This window comes from Coregonus lavaretus (assembly GCF_964263955.1).
Source record: "Coregonus lavaretus genome assembly, chromosome: 7".
Lineage (NCBI taxonomy): Eukaryota > Metazoa > Chordata > Actinopteri > Salmoniformes > Salmonidae > Coregonus > Coregonus lavaretus.
The window spans coordinates 24,354,102-24,377,710 of NC_139994.1; the positions used below are offsets into that span (position 1 = coordinate 24,354,102).

Sequence of the window (23,609 nt, forward strand, 5' to 3'; positions counted from 1 at the left end):
CTAGTTCAAGGATGTACTGATTGAACCCCCGTGTAGTTCAGTTGGTAGAGCATGGCGCTTGCAACGCCAGGGTTGTGGGTTCGATTCCCACGGGGGGCCAGTATGAAAATGTATGCACTCACTAACTGTAAGTCACTCTGGATAAGAGCGTCTGCTAAATGACTAAAAATGTAACTGTAAAATGAATGAGTAGGTGTGTCCAAACTCTTGACTGGTACTGTAGATAGTTTAATGGGGTTGGGGAGAGGATTTTGGGGAAGGGGGAGGGTGTGGTAGAAGTTAGTAGGGATTAATTATTATTTTTTATTTTTTTTCATGGTAGTACAGAATTGGGCAGATCATGATTGATCGTACATTTCAGCACAGTAGGTGGCGGCATTGCACTCAAATGATTGTTTGCGGACCGCCATGATATCATAGAAGATGAAGAAGAAAAAGAAGAAGACGAAGAAGAGTTACACCCGGAAACAGAATATTTGTTGTAGTTTTCTGCGTTTACCGCTGATGGAGCTAGCTGTGTTGTGGCGGGTAAGATAATGTATTGGTTTGTAAATTCATATTCACCAATTAATTTCAACATAGTATTCGCCATGTGGAAAATTAGTTTGTTGAAGTGTGGTCCTGTTGAGAATAATTGCCAAACGAGTAGCCAAAGTAGTTTGTTAGCTATTTAGCTAGCTAGCTTAGCTTGCTAGCCGACACACCACAACAAGAGTGATGACGCCATTGCCAACACCACTCACTCAGTAACAGCTAACATTTTAAAACTAAAGCTAACTGTATGCAAACGTCTTCATACATACTACCTCTAGCTAGCTATGTTACATAGCTGGGGGCTGATAGCTATCGTCAGTACTTTACAGAAGGAGCTGAGCAGTTAAGTATTGGCATTTAGCTTTGAGTGGTAGCTAATACTAGTAGGAGTAGCTAGTGCCCATATGTGTACAAAACATAGTGTGCATCTCTATCCTTTCCCTCATCCAATCTGAGTTTACAACTGGACAGGTAAAATCTAATTCCCTTATACTTACTAGCAAATATATTATATTCTGCCATATGGCTTCCCACCATCTTGTCAGACCAGTGCAGATCAAAGGGTTCAGAGGACACAAGGATAGGAAGACACTTTAGACTAGTAATACATACCCACCATAAACTCTTTCCATGCTTATTCTCAATCAATCTCACAGGTGGTACTACACAATGAATCTGGTCCGCAAACGCAAGTCCAGCTCTCTCAAAGGTGGCCCTGACAAATATATTAGGACCGAGAAACCACAGTCTACGAGACCACCAGCATCTTACAATGCATCATCACCACTCACAACAGAGGCCAGTGGCATTGTCACAACTTCCAAGGAGGAGAGAGGCCTGGAGGTCCATGGGACATCGTCGCCATGGAGACGATCTCCCAGGTTCAAGAGTCAAGGCCTGCTTGGCCAGGTTCACAGCGCAGACCTTGTTGCTGAGGGTAAGTAGAGGAAAGGGAGGAGGGGGCAAAGGAGAGTAGATCTCACTTCACATTTAGCTTTAATGATACGTTTTATCTTTGTTTTGTGTGTCCTACCTAAGAAATTGATATATAGGTAAATAAGTGAGGCTGTTGTCTTTGCTGGATCTCCAGGTCAGGTGGAGAATGAAGAGGAGGCCGTCCAATGCAGCCCTGCACATTGCCCCCCTCAGACAGAAGAGGATACAGACACTGACCTGGTCATCACCATGGGTGAGGAAAATCTATATCTATTAACTGGTCACCCTTAGCAACTGAACCTGAAACAGTACTCACATCTTGTATACAACATGAACAAGGTTAGGAACAGTGCACAAAATGACCTCAGAGCAAGACCTGGCCCACAAATGACTCTGAAGTTAGCTCAGCTAACCATTTTCCTTTGATAGCATAAGTAAAGCATACTGTAGGAGTTCAAGACTGACTGGCTCTCTCTCTTTCTCTGTCAGATGAAAGGCATGGCGGGGGACGCAAGGGCAGCAGGAAGAAGGGAGGGGTAAAGAGGAAGAAGAGAGCTGCGGACGGAGAGGTGGGGTACAGAGAGCAGGAAGGGGCCGGTCCCGAGGTGGAGATTGACAGGGAGCTGGACCGTGAGCTGGAGAACAAGTCCAGACAACACAACCTGACCACCACCAACGTCCGCAACATCATTCACGTGAGTGCAGAGGGTGGCCGATAGCTCCAACCTAGCCAATGTTCCTTATGCAGCTAGTGTGGACTGTGGAAGCGTCAATTTCCTACATTAGAAGTTTGCCTACAGCATATAGTACACATAGAATGACAGACAAATACAGACAGGCTGATTGTAAGCCTGGTTTGAAACCTTTTTGACCTTTGAACCACAGGAAGTGATCACCAATGAGCATGTGGTGGCCATGATGAAAGCCGCCATCAATGAGACGGAGGCTGTGCCTGTCTTTGTGAGTGTCAACCATTGCATTTCCATGTCCAAATGAATAATTTTTCAATTGAGAATTGACACGGTCAAGTCTCTGTGTGCACTTTCATTCAACATCTTTCTCATCTACCTCTTAGGAGCCCAAGATGACACGTTCCAAATTCAAGGAGGTGGTAGAAAAAGGAGTGGTGAGTTCACTGTGTGTGTGTGTGTTTAGCGTAAATTTAGCTTTGTCATGTTTTGCTATTGAGTCTCTTGTAATTCAATCGTTGTGTCATTTAAGGTCATTCCCACTTGGAACATCTCCCCCATCAAAAATGTCAATAAAGAGAAGGTACCACCATCGTACTGCTATTAAAGTAGTATCATACACTCATTACCTGACTGGAAAGTATGGTACCGTACTAGAAAGGGCTGAAGTGCTTGTCTGTTTATTTTCTTCAATTTTCAGGCCCAACAGTTTGTGGACATTCAATTAGCAGAGGAAGACTCCTCTGATGAAGAGTACTGCCCCGACGAAGAGGAGGAGGACGAGACAGCGGAAGATGTAAGAGATTCATAGGATTGGGCTGTGTGTTAGCTTGTGGACTGAAAATGTCTTTTTTTTGCATACATTGTGAGGCATTCATCATGCTTACAGAGTCATTGTTGTGGTTAAAAAAGCAAAACAAAGTAGTTCAGCTTTATCACCTTTAGAATGCCAACAATAAATGATTGTAAGTGATCATAGATACGTTATGATTGGATATGTCAATCATTTAAATAAACAGAACATTTGTTGTGTTTCTATGCATCTCTATATATTGAAATGATTGTATTGAACTTTGTGTGTGTTGTAGACATTTCAGGAAAGTGACATGGAGAGCACGGCCTCGTCTCCAAGGGGAACCAGAGGAGGCTTCCACAGGAAAATAAACACAGAGTGGGACGACGACAGGAGCTGCAGCCCCATGCAGGTGACACACACACACTTCAATTCAATTTAAATATTTGTATTTTTACCTCGAGCAATAACGTACAGTGAGGGGAAAAAAGTATTTGATCCCCTGTTGATTTTGTACGTTTGCCCACTGACAAAGACATGATCAGTCTATAATTTTAAGGGTAGGTTTATTTGAACAGTGAGAGACAGAATAACTACAAAAAAATCCAGAAAAACGCATGTAAATTTTTTTATAAATAGTTTTGCATTTTAATGAGGGAAATAAGTATTTGACCCCTCTGCAAAACATGATTTAGTACTTGGTGGCAAAACCCTTGTTGGCAATCACAGAGGTCAGACGTTTCTTGTAGTTGGCCACCAGGTTTGCACATATCTCAGGAGGGATTTTGTCCCACTCCTCTTTGCAGATCTTCTCCAAGTCATTAAGGTTTCGAACCTGACGTTTGGCAACTCGACAGATATTCTATGGGATTAAGGTCTGGAGATTGGCTAGGCCACTCCAGGACCTTAATGTGCTTCTTCTTGAGCCACTCCTTTGTTGCCATGGCCGTGTGTTTTGGGTCATTGTCATGCTGGAATACCCATCCACGACCCATTTGCAATGCCCTGGCTGAGGGAAGGAGGTTCTCACCCAAGATTTGACGGTACATGGCCCCGTCCATCGTCCCTTTGATGCGGTGAAGTTGTCCTGTCCCCTTAGCAGAAAAACACCCCCAAAGCATAATGTTTCCACCTCCATTTTTGGCAGTGGGGATGGTGTTCTTGAGGTCATAGGCAGCATTCCTCCTCTTCCAAACACGGCGAGTTGAGTTGATGCCAAAGAGCTCGATTTTGGTCTCATCTGACCACAACACTTTCACCCAGTTCTCCTCTGAATCATTCAGATGTTTATTGGCAAACTTCAGACGGCCCTGTATACAGTGGGGGAAAAAATTATTTAGTCAGCCACCAATTGTGCAAGTTCTCCCACTTAAAAAGATGAGAGAGGCCTGTAATTTTCATCATAGGTACACGTCAACTATGACAGACAAAATGAGAAAAGAAATTCCAGAAAATCACATTGTAGGATTTTTTATGAATTTATTTGCAAATGATGGTGGAAAATAAGTATTTGGTCAATAACAAAAGTTTCTCAATACTTTGTTATATACCCTTTGTTGGCAATGACACAGGTCAAACGTTTTCTGTAAGTCTTCACAAGGTTTTCACACACTGTTGCTGGTATTTTGGCCCATTCCTCCATGCAGATCTCCTCTAGAGCAGTGATGTTTTGGGGCTGTCACTGGGCAACACGGATTTTCAACTCCCTCCAAAGATTTTCTATGGGGTTGAGATCTGGAGACTGGCTAGGCCACTCCAGGACCTTGAAATGCTTCTTACGAAGCCACTCCTTCGTTGCCCGGGCGGTGTGTTTGGGATCATTGTCATGCTGAAAGACCCAGCCACGTTTCATCTTCAATGCCCTTGCTGATGGAAGGAGGTTTTCACTCAAAATCTCACGATACATGGCCCCATTCATTCTTTCCTTTACACGGATCAGTCGTCCTGGTCCCTTTGCAGAAAAACAGCCCCAAAGCATGATGTTTCCACCCCCATGCTTCACAGTAGGTATGGTGTTCTTTGGATGCAACTCAGCATTCTTTGTACTCCAAACACGACGAGTTGAGTTTTTACCAAAAAGTTCTATTTTGGTTTCATCTGACCATATGACATTCTCCCAATTCTCTTCTGGATCATCCAAATGCACTCTAGCAAACTTCAGACGGGCCTGGACATGTACTGGCTTAAGCAGGGGGACACAGCAGGATTTGAGTCCCTGGCGGCGTAGTGTGTTACTGATGGTAGGCTTTGTTGCTTTGGTCCCAGCTCTCTGCAGGTCATTCACTAGGTCCCCCCGTGTGGTTCTGGGATTTTTGCTCACCGTTCTTGTGATCATTTTGACCCCACGGGGTGAGATCTTGCGTGGAGCCCCAGATCGAGGGAGATTATCAGTGGTGTTGTATGTCTTCCATTTCCTAATAATTGCTCCCACAGTTGATTTCTTCAAACCAAGCTGCTTACCTATTGCAGATTTAGTCTTCCCAGCCTGGTGCAGGTCTACAATTTTGTTTCTGGTGTCCTTTGACAGCTCTTTGGTCTTGGCCATAGTGGAGTTTGGAGTGTGACTGTTTGAGGTTGTGGACAGGTGTATTTTATACTGATAACAAGTTCAAACAGGTGCCATTAATACAGGTAACGAGGGGAGGACAGAGGAGCCTCTTAAAGAAGAAGTTACAGGTCTGTGAGAGCCAGAAATCTTGCTTGTTTGTAGGTGACCAAATACTTATTTTCCACCATAATTTGCAAATAAATTCATAAAAAATCCTACAATGTGATTTTCTGGATTTTTTTTCCTCAAATTGTCTGTCATAGTTGACGTGTACCTATGATGAAAATTACAGGCATCTCTCATCTTTTTAAGTGGGAGAACTTGCACAATTGGTGGCTGACTACTTTTTTTCCCCACTGTATGTGCTTTCTTGAGCAGGGGGACATTGCGGGCGCTGCAGGATTTCAGTCCTTCACGGCTTAGTGTGTTACCAATTGTTTTCTTGGTGACTATGGTCCCAGCTGCCTTGAGATCATTGACAAGATCCTTCCGTGTAGTTCTGGGCTGATTCCTCACCGTTCTCATGATCATTGCAACTCCACGAGGTGAGATCTTGCATGGAGCCCCAGGCCGAGGGAGATTGGCAGTTATTTTGTGTTTCTTCCATTTGCGAATAATCGCACCAACTGTTGTCCCCTTCTCACCAAGCTGCTTGGCAATGGTCTTGTAGCCCATTCCAGCCTTGTGTAGGTCTACAATCTTGTCCCTGACATCCTTGGAGAGCTCTTTGGTCTTGGCCATGGTGGAGAGTTTGGAATCTGATTGATTGCTTCTGTGGACAGGTGTCTTTTATACAGGTAACAAGCTGAGATTAGGAGCACTCCCTTTAAAAGTGTGTTCCTAATCTCAGCTCGTTACCTGTATAAAAGTCACCTGGGAGCCAGAAATCTTTCTGATTGAGAGGGGTTCAAATACTTATTTTCCTCATTAAAATGCAAATCAGTTTATAACATTTTTGACATGTGTTTTTCTGGATTTTTTTGTTTTTATTCTGTCTCTCACTGTTCAAATAAACATACCATTAAAATTATAGACTGATCATTTCTTTGTCAGTGGGCAAACGTACAAAATCAGCAGGGGATCAAATACTTTTTTCCCTCACTGTATATGTAAAAACATTATTTTATTTTGTATGTAAAATTAATAAAATACAGAATATTTCCTTTTGTAAATAGTATAATATGCTCTATTCTGTTGAGATACATTTCAATGTTTATCTCAACATTTAAAAAAATAAAACTCCTTTCCTCCCAGGTTAATCGCAGCAGGTCCAGACACCTGAGGGTGGAGGTTGTCCCCATGGGCCCTCCCCCTCCCCCCCAGCCCTCCTCCTCCTCTGGCCCCCAGGGATTCTATACCACAAGGACCCCTCCAGAATTCAGCTTCCTTGAGAAGCTCCATGCCGTGGAGGAGGAGCTGGCCATCGGCCCCGTCTGCCTGGAGCCCTACCAGGTACCAGGGTGATTCCACGGCAGGATAGGTCGAACATATTTTTGCCATCTCAGATTGTTCTGGCATTTTTCACATAGAAACTTCATTTGGAGGAATGGTGTTTGACAGGCTATTTACATTTGTATCACAAACCATATTTTTTGTAAATCATGATGAAAGTGGCTATTTTAGGCTCTTTTTAAACCTATACGGTAAGACCCTATAATTTGTGAACCGTACATGATACAGACATCTGGGTGTCATTATATCCTTAGTGTGTGCTCTACAATATGGAGTATGTCTAGATTCTGAAATACAAATTTTCACACAAATGTATTCAACAAACATTTTAATATGAATATCTCAAAAGTACCCTTTTTGATTCTGTTCATTTTAAACATATTCTTTGGAACAATATACTCCACAGAGTGGGCTTGTGCTAGCCTAATTTTGAAGTTTTTATCAATTTTATGAGCACCACCAACACTTGGGAAAATGGATTCAAAGGGAACTCCCTCTACTGGTGATTTGCTGAATGTGCAGTAGGCTGTAATTGGTTAATGACCTATAATGTCAATTTCAATGTATAAAATGGTTCAGCCCTTCAAAAGTACCAGAGAGCCCACTCTGGAAATGTGACATGTTTGAAGAGTATATTGTTCCAAACAGTATGTCTAAAAATAAGCAAAATCAAAAAGGTACTTGTTGAATAAATGTATTTTCTAAATCGTTTTTCAGAATCTAGACATACTCCATATTTTAGAGCACACTATAAGGAGTATGATGACACCAAGATGTCTGTATCATGTACGGTTCACGCATCATGGGGTCCTATAGGAGGCATGTATAGGTCTAAAAGGGCCTAAAATAGCCACTTCCTCATGATTTTCATTTCTTTTTTGATACAAATGTAAAAAGCATGTCAAACGTCTTTCCTCCCAATGAAGTTTCGATGTGCGAATTGCCAGAACAATCTGAAATATTTTCGGCCTATCCTGGCGTGGAATCGCCCACCACCCACACCAGATAATAGCTCCTGCTAGTCACAACCCATCAATGCGGTGCTCATAGATTTAGAATGGAATGCGATTTCTGCTTTCTGGGTCCTGTTCAGTAGGCTTGAAACAGGGGAAACATTTTGAAACGTGGTGAAACCGGAGGTACTACCTGAACTTGTCCAAAGAAATGCTTGGAGATTTACATGACTTTGCACTGTTAACCTCCCATCTTTCTCTCCCTTTCCCCCTCCCTCTTTCCATATTGTCTTTCATATGTCTTTTCCCCCCTATTCCTCTCCTTCCACCACCCTGTCTCCCTACCCCTCTCACAGCCACCCCTGGCGGACGGTCTAATGGCGTGTCGTACCCGCTCCAAGAGGCCCCTCCGGGACGTCCCCATGGGCCAGCTGGAGGCAGAGCTCCGTGCCCCCGACATCACGCCCGACATGTACGGGTGTGGCTCGGCCCCCGAGGACCCTGAGTGGACCCACTGGCTGCAGGGCATCATGACCTCTAACATGTACAACGATGGTGAGGGGGGTGGTGCGTGTGTGTGCGTTGCTCAATTCCAAATCCACCCCTAGCAACTACACTCGGCTGCTAGTGTAGATGTGAAATGACAATTCTATTCTAGCTATATCAGGGATGGGCAACATTCCTCTGGGGCCTGATTGGTGACATACTTTTGCCCCAGCTAACACACCTGACTCCAATAATCAACTAACCGTGGTCTTTAATTTAGAATGCAATTAGTTTAATCAGTTGTGTTAGATGTAGGGCTGAGGGAAAAGTGACACCAATCAGACCCCTGAGGACTGGAGTTGCCCATCCCTGATCTAGACTGAGTGTACAAAACATTAAGGACACCTTCCTAATATTGAATTGCCCCCCTTCCCCCTACAAGGTGTCGAAAGCGTTCCACAGGGATGCCGGCCCATGTTGACTCCAATGCTTCCCACAGTTGTGTCAAGTTGGCTGGATGACCTTTGGGTGGTGGACCATTCTTGATACACACGGGAAACTGTTGAACGTGAAAAACCCAGCAGCGTTGCAGTTCTTGACACAAACCGGTGCGCCTGGCACCTACTACCATACCCCCTTCAAAGGCACTTCAATATTTTGTCTTGCCCATTCACCCTCTGAATGGCACACATACACAATCCATGTCTCAAGGCTTAAAGATCCTTCTTTAACCTGTCTCCTCCCCTTCATCTACACTGATTTTGAAGTGGATTTAACAAGTGACATCAATAAGGGATCATAGCTTGCACTCTGTTCCTCTTTCTCGATGTTCTCTCTCTTCCTCTTTTTTAGAGGAAGGCGATGATGATGATGACGACCCTGAGTATAACTTCCTGGCGGAGATCGACGAACCCGACGTGGAGGATTACCGTAATGACCGTGCAGTCCGCATCACAAGTGAGTTACCATGGGGACCCTAGGGACGGGGCTGCCTAGCAGCCAAGAGATGGAGTCAACTTATCTAGGCTGTGACTATGTCAGGCATTGGTCCTCATCTCCCATTTTATTTTTTATTTTTTCAGAAAAGGAAGTGAACCAGTTGATGGAGGAGTTGTTTGAGACGGTAAGAGGAGATCTATGTTTGTCTGTTTCTTTTTTCCCCCTCTCTTTCCCTCCAAACACCCCCTCTGTGTCCTTTCTTTACCCCTCTGTTTTTGGTATGTTATGTGGTTGTCTATGTATAGTTTATTTCTCTCTCTCTCTGTGTGTGCTCCAGTTCCAGGATGAGATGACTGCTCAGGAGCAAGATGGGGAGGGACACGAGGAAGAGGAGGAGAGGGAGGAAGAGGCACCTGCCCTGGGGACACCCGCCCTGGAGACACCCATCTTCAACACCCTCCCTGATATCCTGTTAGTGCACTTAAGCGCTTCATAGACACACTGTTCTGCTGTTTGTTACACTGTCATCTTCACAAGAAGATAATTCCATATATCAAATACAATTTTAATTGTCACATGCTTGGTAAACAACAGGTGTAGACTAACAGTGAAACGCTTACTTACGGGTCCTTTTCCAACAATGCAGAGATAAAGATCCAAAAATAGAAATACTGAGACGAGGAATAAATTGTGATTGACTTTCTCAGTCAGTTCAGTTGCAAAACTGAATTCTGTATATTGATTTCAACCTCTAATCACCAACCTCTAATCACAACCTTTATACCTTCAACTCACCCACCCAGTGACAACTTTCAACCTCCTCTGATTTGACCCTGTGTATAGCTGACCCAGTTTGACCTTTGATCCATAGGTTAGAAGACCCCATGGCAGAGATGACGGCAGGGTGCTACTGTACGGTGAAGGAGCAGCTGGATGCCATTCGGCGTCGCCGGGCACTGCTGGAGAGCCAGGGCCTGTTGGTGCCCAGCAGCCTCATCCCCAAGCCCCGGGAGCCCCCGCCTCCATTCACCCCCACCCTCTCCCACCAACAGGGACTCAAGCTGCAGCAGCAAGTCCAGCAGGTCTGGGGTCTTTGTGTCAGGGTTGGGGTTAGTTCCACAAATTCAAACCCTGTAAATTCATTTAATTCAATTCAAATTCCAGGTTAGTCTTTGAATTCAGATAATTAAATTCCAATGTTAGGTAAATTCTAAGAATTCTATTCCCAATTCAATATTATCCCCAACAATTCCTCATTCTATTCCCTCAGGCTTTCAGGCTGACCATGTCACTGTTCAGACAGCCTAGCTATACTGGAAATATAGGAATACATGTTGAAATAATTAAAAACAAATACTGCAGTAAATTTCTTACACTAAGTGCATTAAATGTACAATTATTGAATTCCAATTCCGTTCCAAAGATGAAATGATTTTACAAATTGAATTCAAATTGAATTCAACGCAAATTCTCCACTTCATGAGTGAATTCAAGAATTTAATTGGAATTTCAAATGAAATTGGAATTGACCCAAACCCTGCTTTGTGCTCTATATTTTGTTATTGAGCTTTTATCTCAATGAGATAAACCTGGTCAAAACAAACAAACATCTAAATCAAATCCTAGGTAGTGAAATCCGGGTCAAGGATCCACAATGGAAGAAAAACGTTTGTTTTTCGGTCGGTAATTACTATATTTTCCTCTGTCTGCAGCACGTCCAGCTCCTGACCCAGGTCCACATGTTGACCAGCCCAGTAGCTGCACTGCAGAGCGAAGCTGCCGCCACCAAGCAGTTCCTGGTGAGAGAGAAACATACTGACAAACACACTTTCACTAGTACCTTTAGCTGCACCAACTTATAAACATTTTACATTTACATTTTAGTCATTTAGCAGACGCTCTTAACCAGAGCGACTTACAGGAGCAATTAGGGTTAAGTGCCTTGCTCAAGGGCACATTAACGTCATTTAGCAGACGCTCTTAGCCAGAGCGACTCACAAATTGGTGCGTTCACCCTATAGCCAGTGGGATAACCACTTTACAATTTGGGGGGGGGGGGGGGGGGGGGTTAGAAGGAATACTTTAGCCTATCCCAGGTATTCCTTAAAGAGGTGGGGTTTCAAATGTCTCCGGAAGGTGGTGAGTGACTCCGCTGTCCTGGCGTCGTGAGGGAGCTTGTTCCACCATTGGGGTGCCAGAGCAGCGAACAGTTTTGACTGGGCTGAGGGGGAGCTGTGCTTCCGCAGAGGAAGGGGAGCCAGCAGGCCAGAGGTGGATGAACGCAATGTCCTCGTTTGGGTGTAGGGACTGATCAGAGCCTGAAGGTACAGGGGTGCCGTTCCCCTCACTGCTCCAAAGGCAAGCACCATGGTCTTGTAGCGGATGCGAGCTTCAATTGGAAGCCAGTGGAGTGTGCGGAGGAGGGGGGTGACGTGAGAGAACTTGGGAAGGTTGAACACCAGACGGGCTGCGGCATTCTGGATGAGTTGTAGGGGTTTAATGGCACAGGCAGGGAGCCCAGCCAACAGCGAGTTGCAGTAGTCCAGACGGGAGATGACAAGTGCCTGGACCAGGACCTGCGCCGCTTCCTGTGTAAGGCAGGGTCGCACTCTCCGAATGTTGTAGAGCATGAACCTGCAGGAGCGGGTCACCGCCTTGATGTTGGCGGAGAACGACAGGGTGTTGTCCAGGGTCACGCCTAGGCTCTTCGCACTCTGGGAGGAGGACACAGCGGAGTTGTCTACCGTGATGGCGAGATCATGGAACGGGCAGTCCTTCCCGGGGAGGAAGAGCAGCTCCATCTTGCCAGGGTTCAGCTTGAGGTGGTGATCCGTCATCCATACTGATATGTCTGCCAGACATGCAGAGATGCGATTCGCCACCTGGTGATCAGAAGGGGGAAAGGAGAAGATTAGTTGTGTATCGTCAGCGTAGCAATGATAGGAAAGGCCATGTGAGGATATGACAGAGCCAAGTGACTTGGTGTATAGGGAGAAAAGGAGAGGGCCCAAAACCGATCCCTGGGGGACACCAGTGGTGAGAGCACGTGGTGCGGAGACAGCTTCCCGCCACGCCACTTGGTAGGAGCGACCGGTCAGGTAGGACGCAATCCAGGAGTGAGCCGCGCCGGAGATGCCCATTTCGGAGAGGGTGGAGAGGAGGATCTGATGGTTCACAGTATCAAAGGCAGCAGACAGATCTAGAAGGACAAGAGCAGAGGAGAGAGAGTTAGCTTTAGCAGTGCGGAGAGTCTCTGTGACACAGAGAAGAGCAGTCTCAGTTGAATGACCAGTCCTGAAACCTGATTGGTTTGGATCAAGAAGGTCATTCTGAGAGAGATAGCAAGAGAGTTGGCTAAAGACGGCACGCTCAATAGTTTTGGAAAGAAAAGAAAGAAGGGATACTGGTCTGTAGTTGTTGACATCAGTGGGGTCGAGTGTTGGTTTTTTGAGAAGGGGAGTAACTCTCGCTCTCTTGAAGACGGAAGGGACATGGCCAGCGGTCAAGGATGAGTTGATCAGCGAGGTGAGGTAGGGGAGAAGGTCACCGGAGATGGTCTGGAGAAGGGAGGAGGGGATGGGGTCAAGCGGGCAGGTTGTTGGGCGGCCTGCAGTCACAAGTCGCAGGATCTTATCTGGAGAGAGAGGGGAGAAAGAAGTCAAAGCATAGGGTAGGGCAGTGTGAGCAGGACCAGCAGTGTCATTAGGCTTAACAAACAAGGATCGGATGTCGTCAACCTTCTTTTCAAAGTGGTTGACGAAGTCATCCACAGAGAGAGAGGAGGGGGGGAGGGGGGGGGGAGGATTCAGGAGGGAGGAAAATGTGGCAAAGAGCTTCCTAGGGTTAGAGGCAGATGCTTGGAATTTAGAGTGGTAGAAGGTGGCCTTAGCAGCAGAAACAGATGAAGAAAATGTAGAGAGGAGGGAGTGAAAAGATGCCAGGTCGGCAGGGAATTTAGTTTTCTTCCATTTCCGCTCCGCTGCCCGGAGCTCTGTTCTGTGAGCTCGCAATGAGTCATCAAGCCACGGAGCTGGAGGGGAGGACCGAGCCGGCCGTGAGGATAGGGGACACAGAGAGTCAAAGGATGCAGAAAGGGAGGAGAGGAGGGTTGAGGAGGCAGAATCAGGAGATTGGAGGGAGAAGGATTGAGCAGAGGGAAGAGATGATAGGATGGAAGAGGAGAGAGTAGTGGGAGAGAGAGAGCGAAGGTTGCGGCGGCGCATTACCATCTGTGTAGGGGCGGAGTGAGTAGTGTGGGAGGAGAGTGAGAGAGAAAAGGAAACAAAGTAGTGGTCGGAGACTTGGAGGGGAGTTGCAGTGAGATTAGTAGAGGAGCAGCATCTAGTGAAGATGAGGTCAAGCGTATTGCCTGCCTTGTGAGTAGGGGGGGACGGTGAGAGGGTGAGGTCAAAAGAGGAGAGGAGTGGAAAGAAGGAGGCAGAGAGAAATGAGTCAAATGTGGACATAGGGAGGTTGAAATCCCCCAAAACTGTGAGGGGTGAGCCATCCTCAGGGAAGGAACTTATCAAGGCGTCAAGCTCATTGATGAACTCTCCAAGGGAACCTGGAGGGCGATAGATGACAAGGATATTAAGCTTAAATGGGCTAGTGACTGTGACAGCATGGAATTCAAATGAGGAGATAGACAGATGGGTTAGGGGAAAAATTGAGAATGTCCACTTGGGAGAGATGAGGATTCCTGTACCACCACCCCTCTGACCAGATGCTCTCGGGGTATGCGAGAACACATGGTCAGACGAGGAGAGAGCAGTAGGAGTAGCGGTGTTTTCAGTGGTGATCCATGTTTCCGTCAGCGCCAGGAAGTCGAGGGACTGGAGGTTGGCATAGGCTGGGATGAAGTCAGCTTTGTTGGCAGCAGAACGGCAGTTCCAGAGGCTGCCTGCGACCTGGAACTCCACGTGGGTGGTGCGTGCAGGGACCACCAAATTGGAGAGGCAGCAGCCACGCGGTGTGGTGCGTTTGTGTAGCCTGTGCAGAGAGGAGAGAACAGGGATAGGCAGAGGCATAGTTGACAGGCTGTAGCAAATGGCTACAAAAATGCAGAGGAGATCGGAATGAAATGGGCTAAGCATCTGGGAGTGGAGAGAGCAGGGCCTCCCTCACCAAATCTTCTAGCTCGGAAACTAAAATTGTTTCACTGAACCACCCGAACAAAAACTCTCCCAACTTCCGCCTTTGGAAATCAGAATTGTTGTGAACCACAGCGGTTCAATGTTTAAAGGAGTAGACTCAACCCACTTTGTTCAGCTAGCCAACTATGACTCCATAGCCAACTAGCAGACTAGCATCCAATAACAATAACACACCGTTTAGCGCCAACACTTGGTCACAACAAACCACCAATATTGTGATATCACACTAAACAGATCATTCGTGTCTGTGTCAAGTTCCTTATATGACGCAGCAATTATTAGACGTTGGCTAGCTAGGACAAGTAAATTGTGGTTAACTACTACAGTACAGCCAAATGGTCATGTTGGGTAGCTAGCAATGGCCACTGTGTCGACTCTGTTTGAAGAACGGCTAGCTAGCTAGCTTCGTGCTACAGCTGGCACGGCCGAGGACACTGCCAAGACACAGTAACTACCCATACTAAACATACTCTTATTCTCTCTCTGATACTCCCACCATATATCTCTCTCTCTCTCACCCTCTCCATCACTCTCTACATCACTCACTCACAGATGGAGTTACAGATGTTTGCCCAGCGTGGGGAGTTGACCCGGGGCCCAGTGGAGCCAGGCTTCACCAGTGTGTTCAGAGCCTGTAACCTAGAGGCAGCACTGTCACTACTGGAGGAGCTCAGACTGTCCCCAATCCCTTACCAAGAAGCCCCTAACAAGCCACGAACATGCAGGAGAGGTAAGCGTGTGCATGCATGAGAGCCATGATGATAGTCAAATTGATGAGGTGAAGATGACTTCTAATTTACTCCATTTAATTACAACATACCTGTCTCAGTTGGAAATAGTTTGACTCATTCAGGATGTAGGCCTTATTCATGTTCAATTAATTTCGCTCACAATAACTGGTTTGTTGTGTGTTACCACGTTGCCAGTCCGAAAGCACCCGTCGATGCCCCCTCAGCTGGCATGGCTGTTTGCCACACGGCCGGTGTTCCTGTACCCTGAGCTACTGCCCCACGTCAGCCTGGACCCAGCCCTGCACTCTGCCCGCTCCGTCAGCATGTTCACCGCAGGAGAGGACTGGTAAGAATGACCTATTATAATGCCCAAATGTTATAGCCTCCTTTTAATGCCCATATTGTATCTGATTCCTCATAGAATGCCCATATTATACTGAACAAAAATATAAACGCAACATGCAACAATTTCAAAGATTTTACTGAGTTACAGTTCATATAAGGAAATCTGTTAATTGAAATAAATAAATTAGGCCCTGATCTATATGGATTTCACATGACTGGGAATACAGATATGCATCTGTTGGTCACAGATACCTTAAAGGTAGGGGCGTGGATCAGAACCAGTCAGTATCTGGTGTGACCATCATTTGACTCATGCAGAGCGACACATCTCCTTCGATAGTTGATAATTCTGTTGATTGTGGCCTGTGGAATGTTGTCGCACTCCTCTTCAATGGCTGTGTGAAGTTGCTGAATATTGGCGGGAACTGCAACACGTCGTACACATCGATCCAGAGCATCACAAACACGCTCAATGGGTGACATGTCTGGTGAGTACGCAGGCCATGAAAGAACTGGAAAATGTTCAGCTTCCAGGAATTGTATTGGGCCGTGCATTATCATACTGAAACATGAGGTCATGGCAGCGGATGAATGGCACGACAATGGGCCTCAGGATCCCGTCAAGGTATGTCTGTACATTCAAATTGCCATTAATAAAATGCAATTGTGTTCGTTGTCCGTAGCTTATGCCTGCCCATACCATAACCCCACCGCCACCATGGGGCACTCTGTTCACAACGTTGACATCTGCAAACCGCTCGCCCACACGACGCCATACACGTGGTCTGCGGTTGTGAGGCCAGTTGAACATACTGCCAAATTCTCAAAAATGACATTGGAGGCTTATGGTAGAGAAATGAACATTAAATTATCTGCCAACAGCTCTGGTGGACATTTATGCAGTCAGCAAGCCAATTCCACACTCCCTCAACTTGAGACATCTATGGCATTGTGTTGTGTGACAAAAATGCACATTTTAGTGCCCTTTTTATTGTCCCCAGCACGTGGTGCACCTGTGTAATGATCATGCTGTTTAATCAGCTTCCTGATATGCCACACCTGTCAGCTGGATGGACTATCTTGGCAAAGGAGAAATGTTCAATAACAGGGATGTAAACCAAATTTGTGCGCAACATTTTTGAGAAATAAGCTTTTTCTGAGATCTTTTATTTCAGCTCATGAAACATGGGACCAACACTTTTTAATGTTGCATTTATATTTTTGTTCAGTGTACTGTATATGCTCTTTTAAATGCACAGCTTGTCCTAAATGAATTTGTTTCCGTAGTACGTAAACTTGGAATATTTAAAAAAAAAAAGAGTGTTAAGAACTCACTGACAGAGAAACGGAGTCCTTTACTCTCCGCCATCTTGTTTTTCCAGCCTGATTGCCCTGGGCCTGAGGAACCTGGGGGAGACCCTCCAGCCCAAGGAGCTGCTGTGTCACTACCTGCTCCGCGCCAAGAGGGTCTCTCAGCTCCGTGACCACATTGTGGAGATGTGTAAACCCACCCATCCCAACAACGTCATCAAGGTAGGACCCGGATCTACAAATGATATACAGTATTACTAAAGTAAATGTGTTAGGGGGACTGTTTATAGTTTGGGATAGTTCACACAAATGTTCTAAATAGTTTCTAGTTAGTTGTTTACTAGTTTCCTTAACTTGGACCTGTTCTATAGGCCAGGAGAGATTGCGATCCACACTCAAGATTTGTCCACATAGCCACTAACATTAATTAATACTCAACTACCATTAGCGTTGACCATAAACAATATGAATGAATGGACCTCAAAAAGTGCCTCTCCCCATGTCTTTTTTTTAAAGGCCTACCGACTCCAGAAAGTGGTCCATCCCATGCCAGTGGCCTGTGACCCAGTGAAGCCGGGTGACCTACGCCCTTCAGTGGAGAGAGAGGAGAGAGCCATGCCCGGATGGTTGAGGGTACCAACTGCACTTAGAATACTACTTACATGCTTATTATTGTTAGATCTGCTAACAATAAAGGTTGTTTTGGACTGGAAGTTTGTATCAGTGAAGATAAGATCAAAGTAAAATAATTTTGGATAAAGGATGACGTTTCAGGAACCAACTAAATAGTTCATATTGATTTTAAATAAATGTTCTGTACCTACAGAGAAGTTTGCCTTATATCTACGAGGCAATCAGAGAACTCAACAGCTCGCCGGATACAGAAGCCATGTCGGCCTGTCAATCAAAGAAAGCCCCACTCGTCACTCTTCTCTTCAGATCCTCCAGAACCTTGGACTACAGCTTCCCTCCCGGGACTCGCTACCCGCCCCAACTCCCCGACAGCCTTTCATTCCAGCGCTGCGGCTTCAGGCGCTGGCACCGTCCACCACCCTGTGACCTCTCGCTGTCCCTGGCCGTATCGCACAGTGCCACCCAGAGTCTGGGAAGTGGAACTACACGCTCAGAAAGTAAAAGTAATTCCCAGACAGGTGCTGTGATTCAGCAGTGCATGGCCCACCAAAAACTGCAACCCATCCAGCCTGCAACATCCAAACCTCCTTCTCTTCAGCATCCCACCAAGCCTCATCTGAAACGTCCCCTCAGGCCTCAACCTTCCCAGAAGCCCCTGCAGGTCATCCTCAATTTGCCTGCCCCAGTGGCCGCAGCTGTCCTTTGTCCCGCCCCTTCCACCAGGGTGTTGGCCTCTCGGTTGTCACATTCCGCTCCATTGGCCAAAGACCTGGTTACTCGGAAGTGCAGCATGTTCGCCAACCTCCGCAGGCTGCCCAGGCTGCTGCCAGCTCCTCCACCCAACTACAAGAACCCTCCCCAAACAAACCTGAATACCGTGACCCCCAACAGTGGAGCAAACCACCTTTTGTTGCCCCATATGAGTAGTAGAACAGCCTCCACTATTACTGAAACCCAAACCTCGGTCTCTATTATGTCTCCTATCGAACAATTCAAGAACAAATCCTCCAGGACCAGCCGGCGGGTGACGGAGAAACGCAAAAGCAGCCTGAAGAGTGAGGGGCAGCCCCAGCCTTCAGCCTCCCCGGAACCCCCTGCACTGGACCAGGCTCTGACCCCGGACGACTATGTCACAGTTATAATGGAGAAAGAGGAGGTGGTGAAGGAAGAGGGGGAAGATGAGGAGGATGAGAGGGAAGAGAAAGATGACTGTGGCAGGGAGGATGGGGATGGAGGTGATTTTGGAATGCCTCTCCTGGCCCTGTCGGAGTCCTCTGCCAGCCCCACGGGGAGCGTTGACTCCGTTAACCCCACGGAGGAGTCAGAAGAGGGGCAGGAGATAACGCTGACCCTATCGCCCGGGCCGTCGGACATGGGGGATGGAGGGTGGGAGGGTGAAGAGGGAAGGGAGAACAGAGATCAGGAGATAGAGGAAGTGTTGTCACCAGCCTCCGAGGAGTCCATGTTGTCCGTGCCAGAGCTGCAGGTGTGTGAGGGCATGCGTCACGTTGATATTACATGAACATATTAATCCATTTTATTTACCAAGTTCTTTACCCATATCACACGTCTCATAGTTAGGGTTTGTGTGTTATCTTTCCTTGTAGGAGACGATGGAGAAACTGTCATGGCTGGCGTCAGGAGGGAGGTCAGATGACTCGGAAGAGGGTGAACGATCAGGCACACCGTCAGGTTAGCTTCCCACCAATCTTTAAACCCCACAACATGGAGAGACACACACGTACAGTTTTTCCCTTGGATTTTTTTTCAGCAGCAGTGGCAGAGTTAGCAAGGGGGGGGGTCTTCCTGCGCAGGGTGGCCAATGGGGTCTTCCTGGGGCATACATCTATATATCTACATTATAAAATAAAAAATTGCAGTGGCGGGCACGATTTGGCAGCGGTGGTGCGCCGCTGCTAAATGCATATAGGGGAAACACTGCACATAGCATTGATATATTTCATAAACCTATTAAATCCTTTCAGATTTCTACAAAGTCCTAGGGGTCTATTTGGAATTAGGGAGTCCTCCTGCTCTTCTCCCATCTAACCACACCTGCTGGATTGGATTTGTCCTTCCCAGGCTGCCATAGTAGCAGCCCCAACCCTTCCAGCTCAAGGGACGAGCAGCATCACACTGGAGAAGTCGGAAGCAAAGGGAGGTCCAAAAGCCCACCGATCCTCTACGACGATGACGACCTACTTGACAGCGACCCCCTGAGGGAGAAGAAGGAAATAGCCTTCGCTCAGAATTATCTCAACAGGGTAAATAATAATAATTCATTTTATTTATAAAGCGCATTTCTTGCACCCAAGGCGTTTAAAAAGCTGCAAAGGCTTTGGGCTACATTTTCTGTCTGATGAACAGCCCTCTCATTGTGCGAAGTTGGCCAAAAAAATCATTTGAATTGGACTGGGTGGCATTCAATCCGAAACTACATCGGAATAAGGCAGTTTGCGATTGGATGCAGTACATCATATGCAATACGTTGTTGCGCTATTTACAGTTATAGCCACCATCTCATCAACATATTTTAGATTTCTGCCTAAATAGACATACCCAAACTTTATTATTTTCATGAGATGGTCATAATCAATAGCTGTTGTTGCATAGTTTTAGAAAGGTCTGGAACTCACCTTTCTGGTACATTTGTTTTATAAATTGCTGAGGTGTACTCACTTTGAGGACCCAAGCTCAAATACATAGTACAAATATTATGAAAATATGAAAAATCATATGAGATTGTTTTCCTATTCAACAAAAGTGGGGCAATAGGGCTTGAAATGACTGACATGCTTTCTAAATATAATAACAAATTATAAACGACTTACTATAAGATATCACCTTTATTATAACAGTAAAATAAAAATGATCATACTTAGTGGCAGTACAATACTGTCACAATTTCATATAACTGACGACAGAGACATTTCTCCCAAACGTCCACTGAGTGGCGCAGAGACACCATTCAAATTCGTTACAACTTCGGCTTTAAAGATTTTGTCCTTCTGTGACCAAGAGAACGTGGTCTTGTTTCAATTCTATGAAATTATTTAGTACATGTTGAAAGCTCTAAATCCGGCTGAGAATATTACAGCGAGATGAAACCACAACTGTTGACTCCCCTTTCATATGCCCTTTCCCAAGATGGGCTCAGTCACTCAGAGGAAGAGCAAATCAATTATATGTCTGGATAGGGCCGAAGATGTGATGTCACTCCCTATGCAAATGTAGAGTCTGAAACCTGACACTTCAAGTCAGCTCCGCTGAGAGAGTGGTAGCACAGAGCAAACAGATGGGGGTTCCTGGCACTATAAGAAACGGGACCCTACGACATTCACAGAGCGCTTTGTACACAAATGTCAGTTGGAACCAGTCCAGAACCGCCCAAAGTCCCCTATATAGGGGATTTAGCATCTAAGAGGATTTAAGAAATCCTTAATCTTACTGCAAATATAACTCTCTTGCTCTCTACTATGACCAGGTGTGCCATGCCCTGCAGGAGGTGCCGGGGCGCGTGGAGGAGTTTCTGGAGGTACTCTATGAGTTTGAGCAGGATGGAGATGAGCACACCTCTGTGGAACTCTTCACGAGGCTAAAGCATGTTCTGAACGAGTGGCCTGAGCTGCTCCGAGACTTTGCAGCCTTCCTCCATCCCGAACAAGCCCAGGAGTGTGGACTGGTATGTGCTGGCTTGGCCTCCTATACACTTTGAAAAATACACACTTTTAAACTCGTCCATTACGTGTGTGCACGCGCACATGTGTTCGTGTGCTTGTGTTTGTGTGTGTGTGATTTACATCAAAACTAACTGTTGTTTGTGTGTGACAGAGTGCTCCGTCTTAATATTCCTTCTCCCCTTGCCGTAGCTCGCAGAGCAGCAGGCATTTGAGCGTAGCCGGCGCTTCCTGCGACAACTGGAGCTGAGCTTTGGGGAAAACTCCTCCCACTACCGCAAGATAGTGAGCATCCTTCAAGGAGGCCCTACTCTCAGTCCTGCTGGCATCAAGGAGGTGTGCTAGGGAGTGCTACATTGATTTCACACTCACACGAGCAGAATCTGTCTTGGAGAACAGCAGTATAACATCATTATTATCAAATCTAACAAAGCATATAGGAGTGAAATATCATAGTGGAGGAGGGTCCATTTATTTATCAGATTTGAGAGATAGTAGATTAGAACATTTATATGTCTCTCTGTCTTTCAGATGAAGGCTCAGATAGCCAACCTTCTCCGAGGTCACAGCCGCCTGCAGGGGGAATTCTGGGTGTTTTTCAACGAGCTCCACTTACGGCCCTCGCTGCAGTGTCAGACTGAGAACAGAGGCTGTGGTGATGTGACCAACACAAACTCCACTTCCCAGAAGTCATCAGCAGCAAATAAACCTAAGAGATGCCAAGGCACTAAAACCCCAAAAGCCACACAAGTAAGGGAGGATGAAGCGGACAAGGAGAAAGAAGGGGATCACTACATCCTCTCTGAGCGCTCAGTCTGTGCCAAAAACATCTCGCTTACACCCAGTGGAGAGAAAGTCATCCTCTGGACCAGGTTAGAGCCGCTGTCCAATCTGCAGTTGCTACATACATTTGTTGACTTATAAATGAAAATGTACCGATTTGATTCTTGAAGAATATAACTTAGAAATGCCACATGAGCTTAGTTTAAACGGTCATCCCTCCTCAGAACCCAAAATATAAGCTTGTTTACTTCGATGTTTGTAAACAAAGTACATGTCAATAAATATTGTATAGCCTCAAAACATTATTACAACTATAATGTTGATCTCATGGATGGTCAGTTCTTGCATCCATAGCTTTGTCTATGAATTTGAGTGGTTACATTTCTACAGGCCCATCCTGCAGCTTTTTACCGAAACAGTGGCAGGGAAAACGCTTTGTCATTGTTTCAACTTCTGATTACCGCTTTAAGGAGTGGAATGCAAAGTGTATTGTACAATTCTGGTATATTGCCAAATAGATATTTCACAATTTAAATTGTTGTATTCAATCTTGTTTTGTGTTCGTTGTTCGTAACAGGGAGGCGGACCGTGCCATCTTGACCGCCTGTCAGCAGAAGGGAGCAAAGAAAATAACCTTTCAAGCCGTCTCCGCCCAACTTGGCAACAAGACCACCAATGAGGTTAGAGAGAAGCATGGGGGCTTTTAGAGAGGCTGTAATAATCAGATCAGACATGGGTCCTTTTCCACACCACCTCTGTCTATGTTGGAGCATCTAACTCTTTTATTCCTTTACTGTAACTCTCCTAAATGTGTTCCCTCTAGGTTTGTGACCGTTTCCAGGATCTCATGCGCCTTTTCCGCTCCTCCACCCAGCGGGTGTGCTCCGACGAGGAGGTCAGTGACACAGAGCAGCCAACCAGCAGCAGAGAGCCAGACCCGGACTGAACAGGACCCAACACCAGTGGAACAGTAAAAGTCAGCTGGACTGACGAGACTGCAGTCCAAGCCACAGAAAAGGAGGGGCACTTGACTGTGCTTCCTCTCTGACTCAACACTACTGAGGGTGCAGAAATATGGGTACGTCTCCCATTGATGGCATAAATGCAGGGCTATTACGACACAGCCAGGACTCTACGTTTATGTGCTGGTATGCATAGGCGAAGTACAAAGGTTCCAAATGTGTGAATATGTTCAGGCCATGAGGTTCCTAGTGTTATGAGGTGCTAAAATGTGAAATAGAATCCCTCTTGAATTGTATGAAGGAGAAAAGTGCATAAGATGTACAAGAGGTCTTGGAGCTGTGTCGGGCTACAAGTAATATTAGATGAGCTCGAGGGCCTTCCACATCACAAGAGACACATTGCACAGTAAGAATCAGCGTAGACAATGGCGCAATCGTGATTAATTAAATTGTCCGCTGAAATGTAAATAGAGAATAAAAATGGACAATTGATTGCCAACTGTAGTGTTTTCATTATGACGTGGATTGACTGATACTGAAAAGTTAGAGATGTCAAGCATTCTTTGCTGGTTGCTAAATGACTGTTTGAATAAAGTGTACATCATTGTTTTATACAATGACTACCAGATTGTTATTTGCAATCAGTGATTGTTTTATTGCAATAATATGACTTTATTATGACTG

The 23,609-nt window shown here is 45.9% G+C and overlaps 1 protein-coding gene across 1 annotated transcript; it reads left to right on the top strand.

Moving 5' to 3' along the window:
- Positions 1 to 494: 494 nt before the first annotated feature.
- Positions 495 to 23,562, top strand: LOC311132707 (GON-4-like protein). Its single transcript, XM_084165979.1, has 28 exons — positions 495 to 528; positions 1,191 to 1,471; positions 1,625 to 1,723; positions 1,960 to 2,165; positions 2,356 to 2,430; positions 2,546 to 2,596; positions 2,692 to 2,742; positions 2,860 to 2,955; positions 3,248 to 3,364; positions 6,755 to 6,952; positions 8,262 to 8,460; positions 9,244 to 9,348; positions 9,474 to 9,514; positions 9,668 to 9,801; positions 10,202 to 10,412; positions 11,043 to 11,129; positions 15,036 to 15,213; positions 15,410 to 15,560; positions 16,942 to 17,092; positions 17,387 to 17,503; positions 17,697 to 18,989; positions 19,111 to 19,195; positions 19,586 to 19,767; positions 20,988 to 21,185; positions 21,373 to 21,516; positions 21,712 to 22,052; positions 22,541 to 22,643; positions 22,787 to 23,562. Exons 2-28 carry the CDS (start codon positions 1,204 to 1,206, stop codon positions 22,907 to 22,909), a joined length of 5,004 nt encoding a protein of 1,667 aa, XP_084022105.1. The 5' UTR covers positions 495 to 528; positions 1,191 to 1,203; the 3' UTR covers positions 22,910 to 23,562.
- Positions 23,563 to 23,609: the final 47 nt, after the last annotated feature.